At 56.6% G+C, this 22014-nt stretch overlaps 1 protein-coding gene across 1 annotated transcript; it reads left to right on the forward strand.

The window, feature by feature from the left end:
* The first annotated feature begins 291 nt into the window (after window positions 1-291).
* Window positions 292-18566, forward strand: CACNB1 (calcium voltage-gated channel auxiliary subunit beta 1). The gene is made up of 14 exons (XM_079797441.1): window positions 292-530; window positions 2945-3031; window positions 5952-6071; window positions 6981-7103; window positions 7663-7799; window positions 8016-8092; window positions 8499-8653; window positions 9767-9847; window positions 10258-10316; window positions 10500-10609; window positions 10770-10921; window positions 13279-13374; window positions 14026-14211; window positions 15842-18566. Exons 1-14 carry the CDS (start codon window positions 447-449, stop codon window positions 16304-16306), a joined length of 1932 nt encoding a protein of 643 aa, XP_079653567.1. The 5' UTR covers window positions 292-446; the 3' UTR covers window positions 16307-18566.
* Window positions 18567-22014: the final 3448 nt, after the last annotated feature.

Raw genomic sequence — 22014 nt, forward strand, 5'->3', positions numbered from 1 at the left:
TGCTTGGCATCCCCTGGTAAACCGCCACCCCCGGCCCCCAACCCTCAGGCGGGTTTCTCCCCCCACCCCTGCCCCCGCAGCGCGGGCCGCCTTCACCCCGGGCCAGCCCGAGGCCGGCGCGCGCTCCGCTCCGGGGCCGCCCCGCCATTGTCCGCGCGGAGCCCGCGGAGGGGCTGCGCGGGGCGGGGCCGGGCGGGCGGAGGGGCGGGGGGACGCGGCGCGGAGGGGCGGGGGGAGATGCCGAGCCTCCAGGGGCGGAGGAGGCGGCGGCGGCGGCGGAGAGAGCGGGAGGAGGGAGGGGAGGCAGGAAGAGGGCAGCCGCAGGCAGGGCCAGGTGGCTGGATCCGGTGCTGGCTGCGCCGCGCCGCCCTCGGTTCCTACGGCCTCTCGCGCGCTGAGGGCGCCCGGCTGGGCCGGGCCGGCGGCCGGAGGGGAGGCTCCTCTCCATGGTCCAGAAGACCAGCATGTCGCGGGGCCCTTACCCACCCTCCCAGGAGATCCCCATGGAGGTCTTCGACCCCAGCCCACAGGTGAGGCGCGGCGGCTGGGCAGAGGGAAGGGGCCGCTCCCGCGGACCCCGTGCGGTTGGCTGGAGGGACCCTGGGGAGGAAAGGGGTGCCAGCTCGGCGCGGAGGGGCGAGGGGCGCCGGCTCGCCCCCAGTGCCTGCGGGTTCATGATTGATGGGCGCTTGGCCCGGGATTGGGCTGCGGTTTTGCGGAGCCGGAGGAGGCAGTCGGAGCGCCTGTCACCCTCGCTTCCTCGTGTCCCCTGCTGCTCGGGTACAGGTTCCAGTGGGTTGAGAATGGGGGTGCTGGCGGGGGGATCCCGGGGTTGAGGGAGGCTGGAGAGCGAGCTCAGGCAAAGGGGGCGACGCAGAGCACGCTCTGGGGCGCGGGGCGGGGGTGGGTGGGGCGGGGGTGGCTCTGGGAGATGGCCGGGGCGCTGGTCAGAGGGCGGCGCCAGCAGGCCCTCGGAGCCGCAGACAGTGGCCCTCGAGAGTGGGGAAGGGGCCAGGCCCCCATTCCAGCCACGTCAGCTACACCCCACATTGGACCGGCTCCTCGTCCCCAACACCCACGTTCTCTCCCTCTGCCAGTCCTCCCCTCCCCCCTCAGCCCCGGAAAAATGCCTCCAAAGTTTGGAAAGTTGGACGGATGCCAGCTCACTGTCCTGGAGGGGAAGCAGCGGTTACCTGGGGGAGGAGGCCTGCTGCCCCGCCCCCGCTCACACGGAGCTGTGCCCCCGGGTTACTCCGAGGAAGGGGCCTTGTCGGGTGTGGTGGGTGCCCATGGAGTGACTAGCAAGGTCTGGGGTGGTTTCTCCGGGGCCTGTCCTTCTCTAATCTGGCAACACCCCAAGGCTGGGATAGCATTAACTCTTTTCTGGCTGTGGCCAGAGTGGAGCAGCTGGAACCGCCATGATAACGTGGTTAATCTGCATGTGTGTGCGGCGGGGGCCAGGTCAGACCTAAAAATACCTTCCTTCTCCACCCCAGGCCCCTTGGAGCCTGCGAGGCAGCTGACTGGGCCTTTCTTTCAGCTGTCCCTTGTCCTCTGGTGCCACTCCCTCTTCCCGGCCTGGGGTGGTGGTGTGGAAGAGAGTCGGAGCTTACTGGGTTGATCCTCTTAAGTTTGTAGGGATCCCCAATTCCAGAGGTAGGGTGTATGTCTGGTTTAAAGAGAGGTGTAGGAGGGAGGGTTCTGGGGTTCCCAGGTGCCCTTCTTTCCAATCTGTCCATCCTCCTTCTGGTACTTAGGTCCAAGTACCAGAAGGAGGATGGAGATCCTAGTCTGGTCATGGCTTAGTACCTTCTCTGGTAAAGAAACTCTAGGATGCAGGCTGGGGGCACGGGCGTGGAGGGCCTAAACCCTCAATCATCATGACCCCCCTCCTCTGGACTGGCCTGGGGTCAGTGTGCGTGAGTGAGTTGGGGAGGGCGAAGAAGCACCCCCTTTCCAGGCGGCCTGGAAATAGCCGGATGTGCGGCTGTTTGAGTGCTCTGCTCGGGCAGTGTCCACGCCGGCCAAGTCAGGAGCCTCGTCAGTGAGACCGAGCCAGCCTCCCCCAGGGACTTGTGGGGGCTGTGTCCCGGGCTCATCTTGGGGCAGGGCCAAGGGGCATTTAGATTGATGCAGCCTGGTGGGTACCATGGGGACAGGATGTTGGCAGTGGCAGCTGGGGGTTAGTGGGAGGGTGCTTGATCCCTCTCGCCCCTTTGGGGAGAGGTGTGACCGCTGTGATGGTGAGGAGAGGCCTGAGAAAAAGTCCTGCCAGGACAGGGGGTGCTGAGCTTCCATATGCCCGACGGCAGTGGGCCAGGGTTAGATGTTTACTTACCTCACCCCCTCCCCGAAAATCTAGTTTGGGGTCTCCTAGAGCTGAGAGCTGCCCCTCCCCACTCTGCAAAAAAGGAAAGCAAGAGTTGGGCACAAGAAAAGCCAGGTGGGGCCCTCTTGGCAATTGGCAGTTCCTCGTCTCTCTGGGGGCCACAGGCACACTCAGCCCTGCTCCCCTCCAGCTGAGGGGGCGCGGGAGAGGGACTTCCCCCAGGTTTCTTCACCACCACCGCCCCCCCCCCCCCCCAGCACTGCAGGCGGCCTCTCCCTTCCCTCCAGGCCTCTGCAGCCTGCCCAGCATCTTAATTAGCTTTGCTGCCTAATGAGCCTCCAGCTACTCAGCGCCTCCCCCTTCCCAGCCTCTCTGGCTTAGTTTGGGGGGTTCCTGTGTGCACTTCCTAGGGCTCTCTTGCACTGTCCCCCCCACCCCATGGCTGTGGTCTGGGCCCTCCCTCCCCTCGGGCTGTACCATCTCAGGAAGAATAGGGGGGGCTGTTCAGATCAGGGAATGATATTTCCAAGGCTCCGCTGTAGCTCTGGCCCGACAGGGTGAGGGTTGGGAGAGGGCCTTTCTGATCCCACTCTTGTCCCTTCCTGGCTCCTCCAGGGCAAATACAGCAAGAGGAAAGGCCGGTTCAAAAGGTCGGATGGGAGCACGTCCTCGGACACAACATCCAACAGCTTTGTGCGCCAGGTAACGGGGATGCTGGGCCGAGAGGAGCGGGGTGGCTGGCTGCTGGAGCCCGGCTTTGGTGAGCTGGGTCTGAGGCTTTCTCCAGGCACCCTCCCCCATGCCATTTGTCGCCTGCCTGGAACCACCCATCATGCTGACACCCCATGACCTCTCCTGCCTGTACCGTCAGCTGTAACCACGCCCTCAGCCCCCGCCCGTCCCCTCCCCCAGCACCAGGCACCAACCCCTGTTGCCTGCCTGCGTCATCTCATTCAGGGACAGCCTGGCTTGCCTCCTTCTAGCTTGCTTCAGGCTGTCACCCACTCCCCCTGCCGGCTGTCTGCGTCCCCGTCCTCCCCCAGGATCTGACAGCGTTGGGTAGAGGCAAGTCCTAAGAAACGAGGAGCCAGGACGTTGGAGTCCCTGGAGCCCTGGTTAGGCGTGGGTCGGGGAAAGGCTCCTCGTATCCAGATGTGACGGTTCTTCAATATGCAGAGAGAACGTGTGTTGAAGGAGGTGGGGCACTGGCAGGAGGGAGTTGATTTTAGGAAGGACTCTAGGCCAGCACCTCTGACTGAAGGCAGGGCCACTGAATAGCTTTCTGGGGTCTTCTGTGCTCAGTCAGGAAGATGCCATTCTCATCTCTGTTCTAAGTCTCAACCCCAGGCCATCTCAGGCTCAGGGAGAAGCATGTGGTTGCTATGACTACGGAGCATCTCAACGAAAAACGGGAGAGGGGCTTGGGATCCGACAAGGAATATGTTGAAGAGGAAGTGGGCAGGGCATATGAGGGCAGGGGTCGTTGGGAGGAGGGGCCCCGTGGAGGTCAAGCCCCCCTCTTGGACCAGGAGAGGGAGGATGGTCCCCGGCAGATGCACCACAGATTGGAGTGTGGCCCTTCTTTTTGATTCCTGTTTCCCCAGCACTTGGCACAGTGAGCCCAGGAAAGGCACCCTTCAGCCGAGCGTCGCTTAAGTACACAAATAGGAAGTCCTTCCTTCAGTCTCTCCTTCATCCCTCCTGTTGCAGGACCGGACTAGGACCGGGCTAGGAGGAATGATGCTGGGCTCTCAGGGTAACCCTTCTTGACAGGAAAAGGACTTAGTCCCCTCAGTGTCTGGTAACCCAGGTTGTCAGACCCCAGTCTCTAATCCTTTCCCCTCTCCTCTCCCTAGTCCTGACCCCCAGTAGGTGGCAGGGAGTGGGGGGGGGGGGGCAGTCCTTGCCACATCTCTGAGCTAAATATACCCTAGCAGTTTGCACATGTAGCAACTCTGCTTGTAATCTGAGCCCCCTGGGGGAACGGGCAGTTTGGGCCACCTCCTAGGCCAGCAGGGCCAGGCACTGAGGGCGCTGATATGGAGGCGCCCAGCCGGACCCTCGTGGTGGTGAGCTGGGGATGGGGGGCAGGGTGGGAGCAGCCCCTCAAGGAAGCTGGTGAAGGGGGCTTCACTCTAGCCTGCCTCTCTGCCTCCTCACCGTTCCCCTGTCTCCTGCCATTCCTGCCATGTCTGTGTGCATGCATGTGCGTGAGCGCGTGTGCATGTGTGTGTCGGTCAGTAAGTGCCTCTCTGTCCCTCTCTCTGGGTCTGTTTCTCTGGCTCTCTGTGCATCTGTCTCCCTGACGCTGAGTGCTCCCGTCGGGAGGGGTGAAGAGTGGTAGTCGAGCTGGTTTCCACTCTCCTTCCTTTACGTCTCTTTTCCAGCTTCTGTTAGTGACTTCACCCCCCACCTCCCACCTATCGCCTCACGAGTCTCCCATTTTCATGATTTGGCTGGGAAAAGGATGGACACCTTGCACTAGCTAATGACCAGGGCCCTCTGAGGGAGGTGGGACTGTGTATTCTCTCCTCAGGTCCCCTCCATACCAAGCTAATGGGATTTCTGGCCACGTGACCCTTTCCTGCCCTCAGGAAAACCCCCCACATCTCCGCAGACCTGTTCTTCCCCACGTCACCTTCCACCCCTGGTAGCGACAGCACTGCCGCTCAGACACACAAACCCACACATCCTGGCTCCTGCCCTCAGTGCTGCACACCCGCAGGGACACTGACACCTAGGGTGCCCCCTGTATGTGCTCACGTGTACCTGCTGGCATTCAGTCATGACATCCAGCACATACTGTAGAACACACCCTCCTCCATGGACTTGAAGTTGCACATCCAAGCGCACCCCTGAGTAAGCGTGTTCATTCACACTGCGGGTCGGGACTATTTGTGTCTTACACATGTGCCTGCATCACTGAAGGGGTTATGCTCTGGGATGGTTGATGTGGTCCTGGCACATCCCCACTTCTGAGCCGGCCTTAACCCTGGCAGCTGCAGCCCCACGTTCTGCTCTTCACTGGCCTCTGCACCATCTCAGGAATCTTGGACTTCCTTTTGTACCTTCTGAGAGCCTCAGAGTTGGGGCTCCCCTGGTTCTGCCGGGGGAGGTAGGATTCTGTCTTCCCTCACCCTTGAGCACAAGACAGCAGAATTTGTGGTGGCCCCATCATGCCGAGCAGTGCGGAAAGCTCAGGCCGACGCTGGTGGCTACAGTGCCTGGAAGGACCCACTGGGCTTCTGCTGAGTCTGTCTCAGCTGGTGCTGAGGGGAGGGGGGGGGAAGGAGGAGCAGGGAGGGGAGATTCGTCCCCTGGCACTCCTCTATTGCGCTGCCCCTATCAGGTTCCGCCCCTCCCGGGCCCCTAGCAGCTGTCCTTGGACCTGCCTTAACCCCTGGCTTGCTGCTGTCACCCTTTCTAGGGCCACATCTTTCCTGTGGGCCTGCAAACCTCAGTCCCTGATTCCTCCCTTCTAATGCCACCTTCTCCTAGCCCCGTGGCATCATGCTGGGCGGCCTGGGGCTGGAGGCATCCATGATGGGTGGCATCTCCATGCCTTCGGAGGCCCAGGAGCTGGGGAGGCGGTGTTGGCCCTGAGCTGGCCCTGTCTTTTCAGGGCTCAGCGGAGTCCTACACCAGCCGTCCATCGGACTCTGATGTGTCTCTGGAAGAGGACCGGGAAGCCTTAAGGAAGGAGGCAGAGCGCCAGGCATTAGCCCAGCTTGAGAAAGCCAAGGTGAGAAGGGAGGGGCTGTGCTGTCCTATCCCCCCTCCTACTCCCCCCCCCCCCTCCGCCCCAGGCTTTAGAGACAGCCTAGAAAGACCCGGGGTCAAGTCTTGGCCCAGCCACTTCCTAGCTGGTATACCCATGGGCCTCAGTGTGCCTTTGTCTTTCACCTGTAAAATGTGGGCTGTAATACTGCCTGCTTATACAGTATAATGTGTCTAATACTGTTTCCACACGTAATAGGAGCTTGAGAAGTGCTAAAAATGTACACTTCTTTCTGGAGTCAAGCTTCCTGGGCTGCTCTTACTAGCTAGCTGTACAATGATCCTAGGCAAGTCACTTAACCTTTCTGAACTTTAGTCTCCTCATTCATTAAAATGAAGATAACAGTACTTCTTGGGATTTTTGTGATAAACAAATGAGATAATGCATGTGTAACATGTAACACAGTACCTGGCACACTAAACAGTAGCTTATTATTATTACTAGAGGCCCGATGCATGAAATTCGTGCAAGGGGCTCAGCCCTCGCAGCCGCAGCTGCCGGCTTGCCTCGGCCCTCACAGCCCTGGCTTCGTCCAGAAGGTCGTTCAGCTGTCCGGTCTAATTAGCATAATATGCTCTTATTATTATAGATTATTATTATTATTATTCCTTTTGGGTGTTGTTCTGGGCTTCCCCCACCCCTAATACTTATCTCTCCCCAGTGTCCCCCTCCACCCTGAGAGGGCTATTTTCTGCTTTTTAATTGTGAAAATTAACATATATGCAAAAACCCTACCAAGCCATTCGGTATACCTTTTAATGAACAGTTTATAAAACAACCCTCCACATAATCGCCACCGCAGTCAAGAAGTTGTACATGTTTACATGATGGTCTAACCCTCTGGTTGTCACCCTCCCTGTGCGCCTCCTCTAGACCAAGCCGGTGGCGTTTGCTGTTCGGACAAATGTCGGCTACAACCCATCTCCAGGGGATGAGGTGCCTGTGCAGGGAGTGGCCATCACCTTCGAGCCCAAGGACTTCCTGCACATCAAAGAGGTGGAGAGAGCACTTGGCATCCGGAGGGTAGTGGGTACCAGGAGAGGGGCATCTGGAACTGTCGTGGAAAAAGACTTCTGAGCCAAGCAGAGCTGAGCTGAGTCTGCTGTGCAACCTTAGACAAATCGTTCCACCTCTCTGAGCCTCTCATTTTTCATTGGTGAAATGGGGTGGTAATGCCTAGGTCACCGGGTTGTTGGGCAGGATTGTGATGAGGCCTGTAAGTGGAGTGGCAGCTTGCCAGGCACATGTAGGTGCCAGCGTTTGCTTCTCTCCTCGCCTTTCCAGGGCAGGACGGACACGTGGGGAAGAAGGACTCTCAGAACGGGGATGTGCTGGGGGCAGGGTGATCCATGGCCCAAGAGGATGCTGGTCCTGGAGTTGTCCTGAAAATGGGGGCTGTACTCAGAGGCCGGAACCAGGGGTGGGGCTCTTTGAGGGTGCCACCCCCTGGGCAGGGTAGGCAACTCCGAGGGTAGTTTCCCCTGCGGGGTGGCTGCTGGCTTGCACCTCCAATCTCCCTCTTGGTCTCTCCCACCCCACCTGCCGTTGTTTGCAGAAATACAATAATGACTGGTGGATCGGGCGGCTGGTAAAGGAGGGCTGTGAGGTTGGCTTCATCCCTAGCCCGGTCAAACTGGACAGCCTGCGTCTGCTGCAGGAACAGAAGCTGCGCCAGAACCGCCTCAGCTCCAGGTGTCTGGCTGGGGGTGGGGCACTGCCAACCCCGGGAGAGGCCGGGTCGGCCAGGACTTGGCCTCAGGGTTGCCCCGAGGGCACAGAGCTGCCTGTGGTATCACCAGTGGGGTTGGAGAATCTTGGGGGCAGGGCAGCATGTGAGAGAACTGAGATTCCCCCACCCTCACACCCACCCCTTAGCTCACAGTTCCATTTGCCTCTCTACCCACACAGCAAATCAGGTGACAACTCCAGCTCCAGTCTGGGAGACGTGGTGACTGGCACCCGCCGCCCCACACCCCCTGCCAGTGGTAAGAGCTGCTGCCTCCCCGGGGAGTCATGGGGAGCTTCTGGGTGGGATGGTCTCCCCACTGTCCTTCCCCTCCTTCCCCTGCAGTAGAGGGTACCCCATTCCTGAGCCCTCCACACACATCCAGTGGTCCCCGCTCCATGAAGAGTAGGGTACCCCCCGAGCTGGGCCAGGCAGCCCCCATCCTCTCATGTCTCTCCTCTCCCATTTCTTTGGTAGCTCCATTTCTCTGCCTGACTCCCCTCCCCCTCCCCCTATTCATTTCTCCCAGCCCTGTTCCATTCACCTCTTCTTCTTTCTTTTTCCCCCATCCCATCCCTGCGTTCTGTCTTTGTGTCTCCCTGTCCATCTCACTCCTCCCCACCTCGCCTCCCTCCTCCCTCTCTCCTGACTCGCCGCCGGTCCAGGTAATGAAATGACTAACTTAGCATTTGAACTAGACCCCCTAGAGTTAGAGGACGAGGAGGCTGAGCTTGCGGAGCCTGGTGGCTCTGCCAAGACTAGTGTTAGCAGTGTCACCACCCCGTCACCCCATGGCAAACGCATCTCCTTCTTCAAGAAGGTAATCCTCGCTGGGTTCTTGTGAGAGGGGCGGGGGTCAGGGCCCAGATCTTTGGCAGGGGAGGGGGCCGGGATGGATTCAGATGTGGTGGCAGCCTGGTTCTGCGGGGGATCGGGGCTTCCTGCTGAGGAGGCGGGAGGGGTGGGATGGCACAGAGGACAGGCGTGTGTATCTCCACACAAAACCCTACCCAGCCCACTCCACAGGAAGGGGTAGTTCTTGACATCAAAGCACCCCTTCCCTTGGAAAGCTGCCCCCCTCCCCAACCAGAATCTGGTGGTAATGAAACCTGACCTTTCCCCTCTCTACCACTGTGCTATCCCATGTTTGCCCCCACCCCAAATGTGAAGGGGGAGTGGCACGGTGACCTTTCTTTGCCCTTTTCGGACTCCATGGGTCTTGGGTGGGCATGTGGGGGTCTACTGGCTACAGGGCAGGACAGTCCAGAGAACTCTTAAAATGGGCAGGTTGGCTATACTGGGGCAAGAGGTGGGCACCCAGTTAGAGGCTGTCACCCTTCCCAGCTCTTTTCCAAGACCCAGGAAGAGGGTCTTGGTATGTCTGAATATTCTCAGGTCCCCTGGACTGACTGACAATCCCACTCCCAGCCCTGATCCAGGGCCACTTCTGGCTCCCCCTGGCATGGGGTCCCGTCCCCTCTCTCTGGCTCTGTCTGTCACTAACACGCATGCCCTGTTATCTCTCCTCGTCTGCCCGCTCTCCCTCCCTCTCTTGTCCTGGCTCCTTCCTTGCCCTCTGCCCCTGCCTGGGTGCCCTTCCCTCTCTCCCTCCTCCCCCTCCTCCCCCTCTTGGCAATCTCTGGACCCAGCCAAACAGAAGCAGAAATCGGTGAGTATCACAGCTTTCTGTGTCCCCCCTCCCCACCCTTTGGGATGAGCTAGGGGGGGTCTTCTAACACCCATTCCCATATCTGCCCCATTTTCCCACCCTTCCTGGTTCTCCCTGCCATCCCTCCCCACCCTCACCCTGATACCCCCACATCTGGGCCTGGGACCAGTGGGAGGAGCGGATGCATGGGGGAGCCTGGAGGCTGGGGAAGAGGAGCTAATGTCATCTCCACTCTGGGGTTTCCCCTCCCTGCCTCCCCTCCAGACAGAGCATGTGCCCCCCTATGACGTGGTGCCTTCCATGAGGCCCATCATCCTGGTGGGACCGTCGCTCAAGGGCTATGAGGTAGGAGCCCATAGAGGGGAGTGGACCCAGAGGGGCCCAGACCTTCAGAGAGACTCCAGAGGTTTCGAAGGGCCCAGGTTCCCGGGTATCTTCCCCAGAGGGCTACAGACCTTCAGAGAAATTTCCCCGAGGGGCCCGACCCACAGGGAGACCCACTCAGAGGGTCGAGTTCCTCCCCCCAAATCCCCAGAAGAGTCCTCCCAGAGGTACCACCTAGAAGAACCATTGGGATCTGAGAGCTCATTGGAGGCTCCTTAGACTCAGAAGACTCCTCCTACCCCCAGGGTCCCATTCATTTCAGGAATTTAAGAAGAAAATGGAGTGGGAAGGTGCATATACCCAGCAGCCCACTCTTGCTGAGTGGCTTTTTAAACACCTGACTTCTCCCCCACCCCAAATCCCACCCTCAGGTTACAGACATGATGCAGAAAGCTTTGTTTGACTTCTTGAAGCATCGGTTTGATGGCAGGTAAGACCCCGGGTGCTAGGTCCCCATTGCCACTGCAGTCCTCTGCTGCTGGCGATGGGCAGGGTGGCTTGAATGATAATTTGGGACTCTTGGACTGAGGGATAGGAGACAGGCCTAGAGCCTGGGGAGCAGGCAGGCTATTCTAGCCCACCTAACCCCTGACTCCCTTTGCCCCATCCCCAGGATCTCCATCACTCGGGTGACAGCGGACATTTCCCTGGCTAAGCGCTCAGTCCTCAACAACCCCAGCAAACACATCATCATTGAGCGCTCCAACACACGCTCCAGCCTGGGTGAGCCCCCCTCTTAACACCCCCCCGCTGCTTTCTGGGGCCAGACTTTCTGGGGCCAGATGTGGGAGGGGGGGGCATCTCCAGAAGTGTTCTATCCACCCACTGCCTCCCGGGGGGCTCCCTTACATTCCCCCTTCTCCATGACTCCATGTACCCCCAGCTGAGGTTCAGAGCGAGATCGAGCGAATCTTCGAGCTGGCCCGGACCCTTCAGTTGGTTGCTCTGGACGCCGACACCATCAACCACCCGGCCCAACTCTCCAAGACCTCACTGGCCCCCATCATTGTTTACATCAAGATCACCTCTCCCAAGGTGGGTGCAGAAGCCGGACCCCGGAGGGGACAGGCGCTCTCGGGAGTCTGGCTGCCTGTGTAAATCCCAGCTGCTGCTTACCAATGATGTGGCTTAATCCCCCCAGCCTTACTTTCCTGCTCTGTACAACTCCATCACATGGATATTGTGAAGATGCGACCTAATGGGAATTCTTAGTACTTAGCAAAGGTTCTGGTATAATGGACCTCATCATGTATTCGCTATTAATACTCTATAAATCTTAAAATAAATATTATTATTAGGTTCATGCAGGCCAGTCCCCTATCTCCGCTCTGGTTAACCTCCCACTCTTGATCCAGAAAACTGGACTTCAGTGCGTGTTGTCCCCGGTGTCACCCAGCTACCTGACAGCCGGGAGGTTCTTCCTGCCTTTTGGCTTCAGCCCTTTTTGCCGCACTGTCCTCATGTGGACCTTGATAGGGATGAAATCCATAGGATTCACTTCTTCGTCATATTGCAGCTCCCTTAGTTTTCCCTCCTAGATGTTAATGGGGAGGAACATGCAGGGCGAGTGTAGGTGAAGAAGTGGGGGTTTGAGACACATGGAGGGCAAGCGTAGGTGAAGGATTTGAAGTTAGAAGACAGCATGGGGTTCAAATCCTAGCTGTGGTTGGCTTATCAATTAGATTTTGTTGTTTTTTTGGTTGTTATTTTTTATTGAAATTGGGGCCTCTAACCTCCTTTCTTCACCTGTAGAATCCCTCCCTGGTGTGATTGTTGAGAGAGTTTGAGGTAATGATGTAGAGAGCCCAGAGTTCATGATGGCAACCAGGGGCGGTAACTGTTATTACCTCATGAGAGCACCCTGGGAGCTGAGCACCCGTTACTTAACCTTTCCGAGTCCTAAGTTTCTAATGAGCATAAAGGGGATGATGAATCTAAGTACTTCCTGGAGTGGTTGAAAGGATCCAATAAGATAAAGGACCCAATAAGATCGCAAGAACACTTTGTGATCTAGAAAGTACCAGTACGCCCATTCCCCCAGACTGCCCGGGTTTGTGTCCCAGTGCTGCCACTCACCAGCTCTGTGCTCCGTTGGCAAGTCACCTGGCATCTCTATGCCTCAGTGTCCTCCTCTGTGAAATAGGGATCCTCAAGTAGTGATAGTGAAGATCAAATAAATGGATTAACTGTGCAAAGTGGCTGGTACCTACTAAGCACTGTATCTATTTTATTTTTTAAAAGATTTTTGTTTAGCCAAAACCGGTTTGGCTCAGTGGATAGAGCGTCGGCCTGCGGACCGAAAGGTCCCAGGTTCGATTCCGGTCAAGGGCACGTACCTTGGTTGCAGGCACATCCCCAGTAGGGTCTGTGCAGGAGGCAGCTGATCGATGTTTCTCTATCATCGATGTTTCTAGCTCTCTATTCCTCTCCCTTCCTCTCTGTAAAAAATCAATAAAATATATTAAAAAAAAGATTTTTATTTATACAAGAGTTGCAAGAATAGTCCAAAGAACTCCCATCCTTTGAATGCCCTTCACTTGGATTTGCTAATTTTTTTAACAGCTTTATTGAGGTATAATTTACGTACCATTCAATTCAGCCATTTAAAGTATGCAATTCAATTTTTTTCAGATTGATTAATTCTCAACATTTTGCCACATTTACTTTATTTTATGTATGTATGTATGTATATATTACGTACACGTAACGACTTGAGAGTAGGTTATAGGTATTGTATGCCTTTATCCCACCTGTATTGCTTAAGAACAAGGGCATTAATCACAGTATAATTGTCAAATTCAAGAAGTGTTATCTAGAATGCAGTCCATCTTCAGTTTTCACCGAAGCCATGGGTTCTGATTGCATTGCGTCAAGAGGCATATGACATTGGTTTGCCGCATCATTGGTGATGCTAGCTTTGATCATTTAGTTAAGGTTATGGGTTTGTTTCAGCTATTGGTATTATTATGATTGAGTGAAAATCATAGTAGTGGCCACATAATGGGATTATTTGAATTGATCATGTAAAAAGTACCCAATAGTGCCAGTACACAGCAAGTGCCCCATAAAGCATGGCTGTTGTTAACGTGGAGGGGAAGTTGGCCTAGACAACGGAGCCTGTGAAGAAGGTTAGAGGAGCTGGGCTGGATGCCCTTCAGACAGCCACTGTTACAAGAACTTCTAGGACATGTTGGCATGAGACCCAGGAGAGAGCCTGGGCTTTGTGTAGGATGGATACAGAGCTGGTGAGGTGATTTCTAAAGAGGGGGCCAGGGCTGAGAGTCATCGAACATCCTCTAGCCCTGACACTGGCTCTCCACGCTAGCTTTAACCAGGACCTGCCTCTCTGACTTGGTGCATTTCTGGGGTTCCCTCTTCTCCCCCCAAACCAGGTACTTCAGAGGCTCATCAAGTCTCGAGGGAAGTCTCAGTCCAAACACCTCAATGTGCAAATAGCGGCCTCGGAGAAGCTGGCGCAGTGTCCGCCTGTGAGTGCTCAGACCCCGGGGAAGGGGGTGGCATTTGGATTCTGGTTTCCTCTGGCCTGCACGGGAGACAGAGGGACCAGGAACACCTGGGCTGGGTCCCTAGGTGCAGACTGGTCTTCTGGGAAGGAGTGCTGGGCAGGCAGTCAGAGACTGGCTTCAAGCCCCAGAAGCACCACTTCTCTTTGGGGAGTCTAAGCCTTAACCCTTTGCACTCGCTTGCTTTTTTCTCGATTCCTTTATTCTACTCAGGATTTAATTTTTTAAATACCCCAGATTTTACAAAGCGCGACAGTAGAATAAAAAACTGGAGTTCCTTTTCATACAAACTTTTTTTATATTTCAAATTATTGATACATTCAATACAATTCGACATACGAGCTTCGATGCTAACCGTGTCGAGTCACACTCGACATCCGAGTGCCAAAGGTTAAATCTAGAATGAGGGAGTTGGACTGTGTGGGTGCCAAGACCCTTTGTAGTTCTGCCAGTGTACATCTGAGAGCCCCCCTTCTCTTTCTGGACATCCAGAAGTCTCTTTTTAACCTTGTCCTTCAACCCCTTGACTCTCCGCCCACTGTGCCCAGGCCACACCCACAACCCCTAGGTCATGCCTGGCTCATCCTAGCCCTTCCCCTAACCCCGCCTCCACAGGAAATGTTTGACATCATCCTGGATGAGAACCAATTGGAGGATGCCTGTGAGCACTTGGCCGAATACTTGGAAGCCTATTGGAAGGCCACACACCCGCCCAGCAGCACTCCACCTAACCCACTGCTGAACCGCACCATGGCTACTGCAGCCCTGGCTGCCAGCCCTGCCCCTGTCTCCAACCTCCAGGTACAGGTGCTCACCTCACTCAGGAGAAATCTCAGCTTCTGGGGTGGGCTGGAGGCCTCACAGCAGGCCGGGGCGGTGCCCCAGCTGCAGGAGCACGCCATGTAGGTACCCCCTCCCCCCACATCTCCCCTCCTGCCCATGGCCGGGAATTGGAGAACAGGGATCATGGGGAAGGAAGGAAAGAGCTCTATTTTGTAAAAAAATGTGGTGAGCAGCAGCTTCTGGTGTCTGTGGTTTGTTTATGGGGGTGGGGCGGGCTGATGGTACTCCTTGGGCCTGGTCCCCTAGGACTACATCCGCTGCCTTGGGGGCTTTTGGGGGTGAGACCTGATTGGGGGCCCTGTAAGTCAAGTGACTAGGAAGAAAACGTGGAGAAGACTGGTAGAGTCATTCACTGGACTCCATGCCCATTTTAGACTCAATAGTGGTCACAGAATTGTAGACCCAACAGAGCAGGGAATCCCACAAAGCAGGGGCCTTTAAACCCAAAGCGACTGTCCCCTTCCCTAGAGCCCTAACCACAGGAGGCCCCTCAGAAGGGACCTAGAAGGTAGCGTCTTCGGTGATTGATGCTGAACCTTCCATTCTTCTCCCAGTTAAACAGATTCCAGGAAAGGCCTTCCTGTGGGTGCCCTGCCCTGCCTCTCCCTCCTCCCGTGGGAGCCATGGCCCATCCCTGAGATCACATCATTACGCATTTGATTCTCGATTAGAGCCAGAAAAAAACACCATTCTAGACCATTGCTTTTCAAATTTGTCCACTGAATCTTATGTGGAAGCTCAGTATAAGCCAGCCATCCTTGCTCTGCTCAGAGGGAGCTAGTGGCTTGGCCTCCACTTCACCTCCACGGGGACCCCTGAAGCACTTCTGTGCCCTCCCACGCCCCCCCAGATCTCAGGGGAACAGTTTGGAAACTGCTGCTCTCATCTCCATCACACCACCACAGAGAAGCTGGGCCACAGGAAGGGGAGTCATTTGCTTAGCATCACCCAACTTAAAGGGGCAGGACTAGGACCCAGGCCTCTTCGCACCCACCCAGTGGCCTCTGTGATGGGAGTGGCCATCAGGCCATGAGGACATTGGGCCACCTCATCACCTCCTGTGGGGATGGAGACCCATCAGCTGTTCCTATCCTGCTGCTTTGAGTCTTTGCTGGGGGGCAGAGGAGGAAGTCCATCATTTGACTTGGGTCAGGGAGTGTGGGGTTCTAGAATCCTCTGCTTAGGGTCTGGTTTGGACTGAAGGAGCTGGGGTTAGTGAGCTTGAGCTGAAATCCCCTTAGTGTGTTTGGAAAACTGGAGCAATGACTAACCCAATCAACCACTAATGAGTGGCAATACTAATGAGCTGTTAATGATGATTTACCCCCAAACAGCATTAGTGACGTGTGTTGAAGCGATGACTAATTGTTCACGGGGTCTGTGCCATGGTAACCGGGAGAGTTCAGGCCCCCTCAGCCGCGGGAAGGTTGGGCGCCCCCGTCCCAACAAGAGTCCTTGGCAGGGAGTCAGCCCCCTCCTCCCTCAGCCAGGCTGGTGCCTTGGTGCCATCACTAACCTGCATTGCCTTGTTGTGTTTCTCTCACCCCTGCCTGATCCGCATGGTGTGTGCCGTCTGTCTGCTAACCAGGGACCCTACCTTGCTTCTGGGGACCAGTCGCTGGACCGGGCCACCGGGGAGCATGCCAGCGTGCACGAGTACCCGGGGGAGCTGGGCCAGCCCCCAGGCCTTTACCCCAGCAGCCACCCACCAGGCCGGGTGGGCACCGTGCGGGCACTGTCCCGCCAAGACACGTTTGATGCCGACGCCTCTGGCAACCGAAATTCCGCCTACACCGAGCTGGGAGACTCGTGCGTGGACATGGAGACTGACCCCTCCGAGGGGCCAGGGCTTGGAGACCCCGCAGGGGGCAGCACCCCACCAGCTCGTCAGGGATCCTGGGAGGATGAAGAAGACGACTACGAAGAGGAGCTGACTGACAACCGGAATCGGGGCCGGAACAAGGCCCGCTACTGCGCGGAGGGCGGGGGACCGGTGCTGGGGCGCAACAAGAACGAGCTGGAGGGCTGGGGGCGGGGTGTTTACATCCGCTGAGAGGCGGGGCCGCACTGGGAGGAAGGACTCGGCCCAGGGAGGGCAGGTACAGCTCGGCCCAGGGAGGGCAGGTACAGCTCGCTCTCCACCGGCATGTATCTTACCTCCAGGGGGCGCTTCTCTTTCAGATGCCTTTGCTCAGTGTTGGGGTTTTCGTTTTTTGTTTTTAGGTGGTAGCATCCCAGCTCCTGGGAGTCCCTTCAGCTCCAGCTGTAGGTTTTTATCTACCTGCGGTGGATGGAGGGGGGGTGCCCACCTGCCTGCAGTGTCTCCTTTTCCCCACCTCAGGGGGTCTCTCTCCCCTCACTCTCCCAGAGAGCAGGTGCGCTTCCTTAGCTCTTTCTACTTGGGACTCTAAATGGGGTGGCCCTTTTTCCAACCTGGAGTATCTGGGAAGGGTAGGGGGCTTTTCCTGGAGAGAGAGAGACCACAGGCTTTCCCATGAGTGTTCTCTTCCCCAACTCCAGGCCCGGGGTCCCTCATCATGCCCAGCCCTCCCCACCCCCTCTCCCCCCAGCTTTCTGGCAGCATCGTCTGGTAGGAGGAAGCTCCCGGCTGGAAGCCCCTTGGGGAGGTGTCTGGGTAGAAACTGACGGGCATCAGATGTAGTGCCATCTGCCCACCCAGGACCTAACCGTGAGGAGTGGGCAATCGGAGACGCGCCCCCCCCCCCCCTCCATGCCTCAGCCTTTACCTGCCCCAGGAATGAGCTTTGCCTACAGTATCCCTTGCCTGCTGCCACCAGAAGAGGGGCCCTCCACACCCCTGTGGAGCCCATGGAACACTCTGGTCCGCCTCATTTTGAAACCAAAAACTGCTCCTTCATCCTCACCCCGAAACCCCGGAGAGAGGCCCCTGGGGTTGGTGCCCAAGAAATGATCACTGCCCCAGGGGTTGCCTCGGGACCACGGATCTCCTCTGGGGGCGTGGCTGCTGCTGCTGCTGCTGCTCTGTATTCGCCTCTTGTGATCCTGTCCTTTAACCCATGTCCACTCCACTCCCCCCAGGAGAGGCCTTCCTATCCCCCTCCGACCTGAGTGTCCCTCTGCCTAGCATCCCCTGAGCCCAGCAGCCCTGCCCCTCCCCAGCATCCCAGCTGGGCCAGAGAGAGCCGATTGTGCCAACGAGGACTGGGCCCTGCCCGGCTGCCCACCTCAGGGATGGGCACCTCATGCCTGTCTCGCCACCTCCTGTGCCAATGTTGTCCCACCCCCCGCCTGGGGGTGGGGTGCAGCTTCCACGTACTGGTTAGAAGAGACCACTGCCCAACCTTTCCCCCTCCTGTCCGGTATCATGTGCCTCCATCTGTTCGTCTTTACTCCCCTAGGAGTATTTTCCACATATAAAACCGCCATCCTGTCCTTTGCGGCGGCCTCCCAAGCCTGCTTTGTTCCCGCGGGGGGTGGGTGCCGGAGGACGCTGTGTCTGGAGTTGTTTACTCCACAGGAGATGAGGCTGATTTGTGACTGATGCATTACGCTCAGACCTGACTGAGCTGCGTAGCCAGGCTCAGTCCCCACTCAGCGCCAGACTCTGCACCGAACCCATCTCCCCTTAAGCAGAGCCAGGGAAAATGGGAAGCTGAGGTGGAGAAATGGGGTGTCGTGCAGTGGGTGAGATCCAGACCCACTGGCACAATGTTAAAGGCTTGTGCTTGTTCTGCTCCTGTGGCCTCAACTGCTCCCCAACACCTCAGGAGAGGGAGGGACTGAGTCTGGCTTTCTCCCCTGAAGCCCCCACAACTACTCCCTTCCCAGCCCCTGCTCACCAGCCTTGGGGGAGGGGCAGAGAGAATGGGGATTTCCCCAGCCCCAGCTTCAGAGAAAGATAGTCAGCAGGTGACTGCCGGTTCCTGCCCTCAGCAGCTGGCAGGATGCAGACTTCTGAAGGTGGTTACCGCTGTTGCCTGTATCCTGTCTCCTAGCACCTGCTTCTTGATTCTGGGGTGGTGCTGGACCTGAAGGATGAGCTCCTGAGTCTTTAACCTGAGTGCTCCTCTATTCTGTGTGCAGTTGTGTGTGTGTAGAGTGGGCAACAGACCTCCCTAGATGAGGGGTCAGCAGACCCGGGGAGAGGAACTGGGCAGGCCCACCCAGGGTCCTCTAGCGCTGCTGGGACTGGAGTCCAGTCTCTGCCTCCCAGTGTTGTGCTCTTTGCACTGTCTTTCAGTGCATCCATTCCCATGTTAAATCACTGAACAAACGTTTGCTGAGCACCTACTACATACCAGGCACAAGTCTTAAGTGGGAGCCACAGGCAATTCAGGACAGCACAGTGTGGGGAGCGCTGGGTTCTGGGAGAACCTGGAACAGGGGTCAGGGCTTGAGTCCCCTAAATCTGAGGAGACCAGGAGAAACTTCCTGAAGGAAGTAAGGCTTGAGCAGAGGCTAGAAGCAGAGGAGTGGGGGAAGTGTTGAAGGCAGAGGAGACAGGTGACATACAGGACATGCTCTTGGACTTCACTAGCAAAGCATGCTCTCAAGGTGTGGTCAGAGAAGGGTCAGCAGGAGCAGGTCCCCGGGGACCTTGAGTCACATTAAGGAGTTTGGGCTTTGTCCTGAAGAAATTGGACTGCACGCGGCAATAGCAAGATTGCCTTGACTGCAGATTGGAGCATAGATTGGAGGGTCTAGCCTGGAAACCTGCAATACTCCAAGTGAGAAGTGAGAAAGGCCTGCACTAGACCGCAGCAGTGGAATGGGAAAGGAGGCTGTGGCTCTCAGAGACGTCTAACAGAAAGGAGAGCTGTTGAAGAGCAATTGGAGGTGGTCAGTGAGAGGGAGGTGTCTGGAGTGACTGTGGGTTGTAGAGAGAAAGCAAGTTAGAGGCAGAAACAATACCTCGCTTTGGACAGGTGGGTTTATGGTGCGGTAGGAGGACATCCCAGAGGGGAAGAGCAGAAGACAGCCGAGTGCTTGGTCAGGAGCTCGGCAGAGCGCTCCGTCCTGCGTGGAGCCTGGTGTTTTTAATGCCAAGGGCAGGGGTTATTAACTACCAATTACAGATAAAGCTCAGAGAGATCCAGCCGCTTGTCCATGGTTACATGGCACTGGAGTAAGGACTTGGACTCGGATCTTTGGATTTCAAGTTCTGTGGTGTCCGTGACCCCCAAGTCTAGGGCTCATTCCCCGCCCCCAGGATGGCCCAGCTTCTGGGAGCGGAGCGGGGAAGGGGCGGGGGGGGGGAACAGGTATCTGAATATGTGTCTCTTCCCCATGTGGCTTCTGCCTGAAATTGCATTTGCCCAGAACATACAGGCAGGGGCATCTCTAGGTGGCTTGGAGATGTTGGGAGGCGAGAGAGAGAGAGAGAGAGAGAGAGAGAGAGAGAGAGAGAGAGAGACGCTTGTCTCTTGGTAAACACAAGCCCTCAACCGACACAGTCAGCACGGGACGTCAACAACCATGAAGCTGGCTGTGATGAGGCCCAGAGAGGCTGGTTCTGCCACCACAGCCACCTCAGGGGTTCAGGAACTGAGGTGATGGGGGACACCCCCCCCCCACACACACACACACCTGACGAGCTGCTTCTGTCTTAGCAGTATGTTCTGCACCAGAGCGAGCCTCAGTCCCGGGTGTGGCTGAAGGTTTCCACCGATCAAAAATAAGACGAGCTGAGCGGGGCCACGACAGCCCAGAGGGAGGGGGTGTTCCCGTCCAGTCCTCGAGAGAAAAAGCTTGACGTAGCTCCAGTGAGCACACCCTCGGAGAAGAGCCCTTCTCAATCAGGCCTTCCCATCCACTGCCTCCCCGGGCGGGCGTGTGTTTGTTTTAGTGGTTTTGTTTTTGGTACGTGTATTTGTCTCCCCACTAGACAGCAAGCTTCATAAGACCCAGACTGGGTCTGTTTTGTCTAGTTGGCATGTTCCCTACCTCCTGCTGACTCATATTTGTCAAATGAATGAAAAGTGAATGAAATGCCCCTAAGATGCAGGCTCTGGGCCTCACCGCGAAGGCTGGGCTCTGGCCTGTTTACTGCATGTGCTCCAGCTAGCCGAATGTCACTTTCAATTCTGCAAGTGGTGGTGGAGGAGGAGGAGGCAGGGTACACGAAGAGGTCCCCCACCCCCACCCCCAGGAAACAGATGGTGAAAATGCTTAACACATTGCTGCTTCCCTCAGCACCCTCCTGTGCCCTCACCCTCCTGCACCCAGCCGCAGCCCCAGATCCTTTTTTCCTAGGGCTGAAATGAAATCAGCCAGATGGGCTCTGCTAGCTATTCTTCTTCCTTCTAACTCTGCTATGAATCGGGGCGGGGGGGAGGGGGGGGAGAGAGGAAAATTCTGTATTAAGTGAATTCTTTTCTCTCTTCTCCACAAACTTCCCTGTCTTCCTCCATTCTCTTCAACTTGTACTGACACTTTTTTTTTTTTTAATGCTCCAAAACCATTTCTCAGGTTGTAGCTTAACTCACTGTCCTTCAATCCAATAGCAACATATTCCTACTGTGGGCCGGGCACTGGACCAGGTGGGGGGTACATGAGTGAACACGACATGAACCCTGCCCTCTAGGATTCACAGATGATTGGAAGAAACAGGCATGCCAGTCCAGCCTGCAGTCCCAGTGTGGAGAGAAGCCCCATGTGGCTGGAGAAGCAGGCCGGAGCTTGGGAATTAGGTGGCTTTTATGGCAGGCAGCTGATGGGGTGGGTCTCAGGAACCCTCCTTTCTGAAAGAGGGAAAGGCATTCAGGTGGCGGAGATGCAGAAGGAAAAGCGCAGTTGGAAAGAGCTGTGCATGTGTGAGCAAGGACCATCGGAGCCAACATGGGAGCTAAGCTGCAAAGGCAGATGGGGGCTATTCATGGAGGGTCTTGAATTTCAGGTGAGGAGACTGATCTGAACCCAGTGGGCAATAGGGAACCATGGAAGGTTGATGAGTTGTGGAGTAACAGACTCAGAAGGTTAACAGGACTGAGGGCTGTGAGATGCCTTGGTAAGGGGAGACAGAGGCAGGGAGACCAGTTAGAGAGCGCACTCATGGGCTGTCGGAGAGCAGAGGGGTGGAAGGAGCCAATTCCCCTGGGCCAGTGGTCGGCAAACTCATTAGTCCACAGAGCCAAATATCAACAGTACAACGATTGAAATTTCTTTTGAGAGCCAAATTTTTTAAACTTAAACCTCTTCTAACGCCACTTCTTCAAAATAGACTCGCCCAGGCCGTGGTATTTTGTGGAAGAGCCACACTCAAGGGGCCAAAGAGCCGCATGTGGCTCGCGAGCCGCAGTTTGCCGACCACGGCCCTGGGTGATGGCTGGTGCCTCTTAACCGCCCTGCAGCCTGCGGTTGCTTTGCCTTCCCCACTTCTCTTTTTGTTTTCTGGTTTTCCCCAGTTTAAGCAAAGAAGGAAATTCACAAACATCAACTAGCGGCTCCCCCTTCCTGTTCCTCCTCTGCCGCCGTGTCTTGGTGTCTGGAATCCCTCTGTAGGGTTTGTGGCCGAGAGATGTCTTTTTTGCTCCATCCCTGTCTTCAGATGCCTACCCCCTGGGTGGAGGGAGCTGTGCCTGAGCAGGCGGTTTGTCAGTAAATCATAGACGTTGCCTGTCTCCAAGGGACCTGCAAAGGGAGGGAGACTCTTAGGGAACTACAAGACCCACACAAGTGGACAGCGAGAGATCTGTTGAGGATCAAAATATTCCCCCAGCTCAGAGAGAGAGGGTCAGGGAGCCCCGTCTACCCCACACAGCTAGTCGGTGGAGAAGGTGG

This window comes from Cnephaeus nilssonii (genome assembly GCF_951640355.1).
Source record: "Cnephaeus nilssonii genome assembly, chromosome: 19".
NCBI classification, from domain to species: Eukaryota; Metazoa; Chordata; class Mammalia; order Chiroptera; family Vespertilionidae; genus Cnephaeus; species Cnephaeus nilssonii.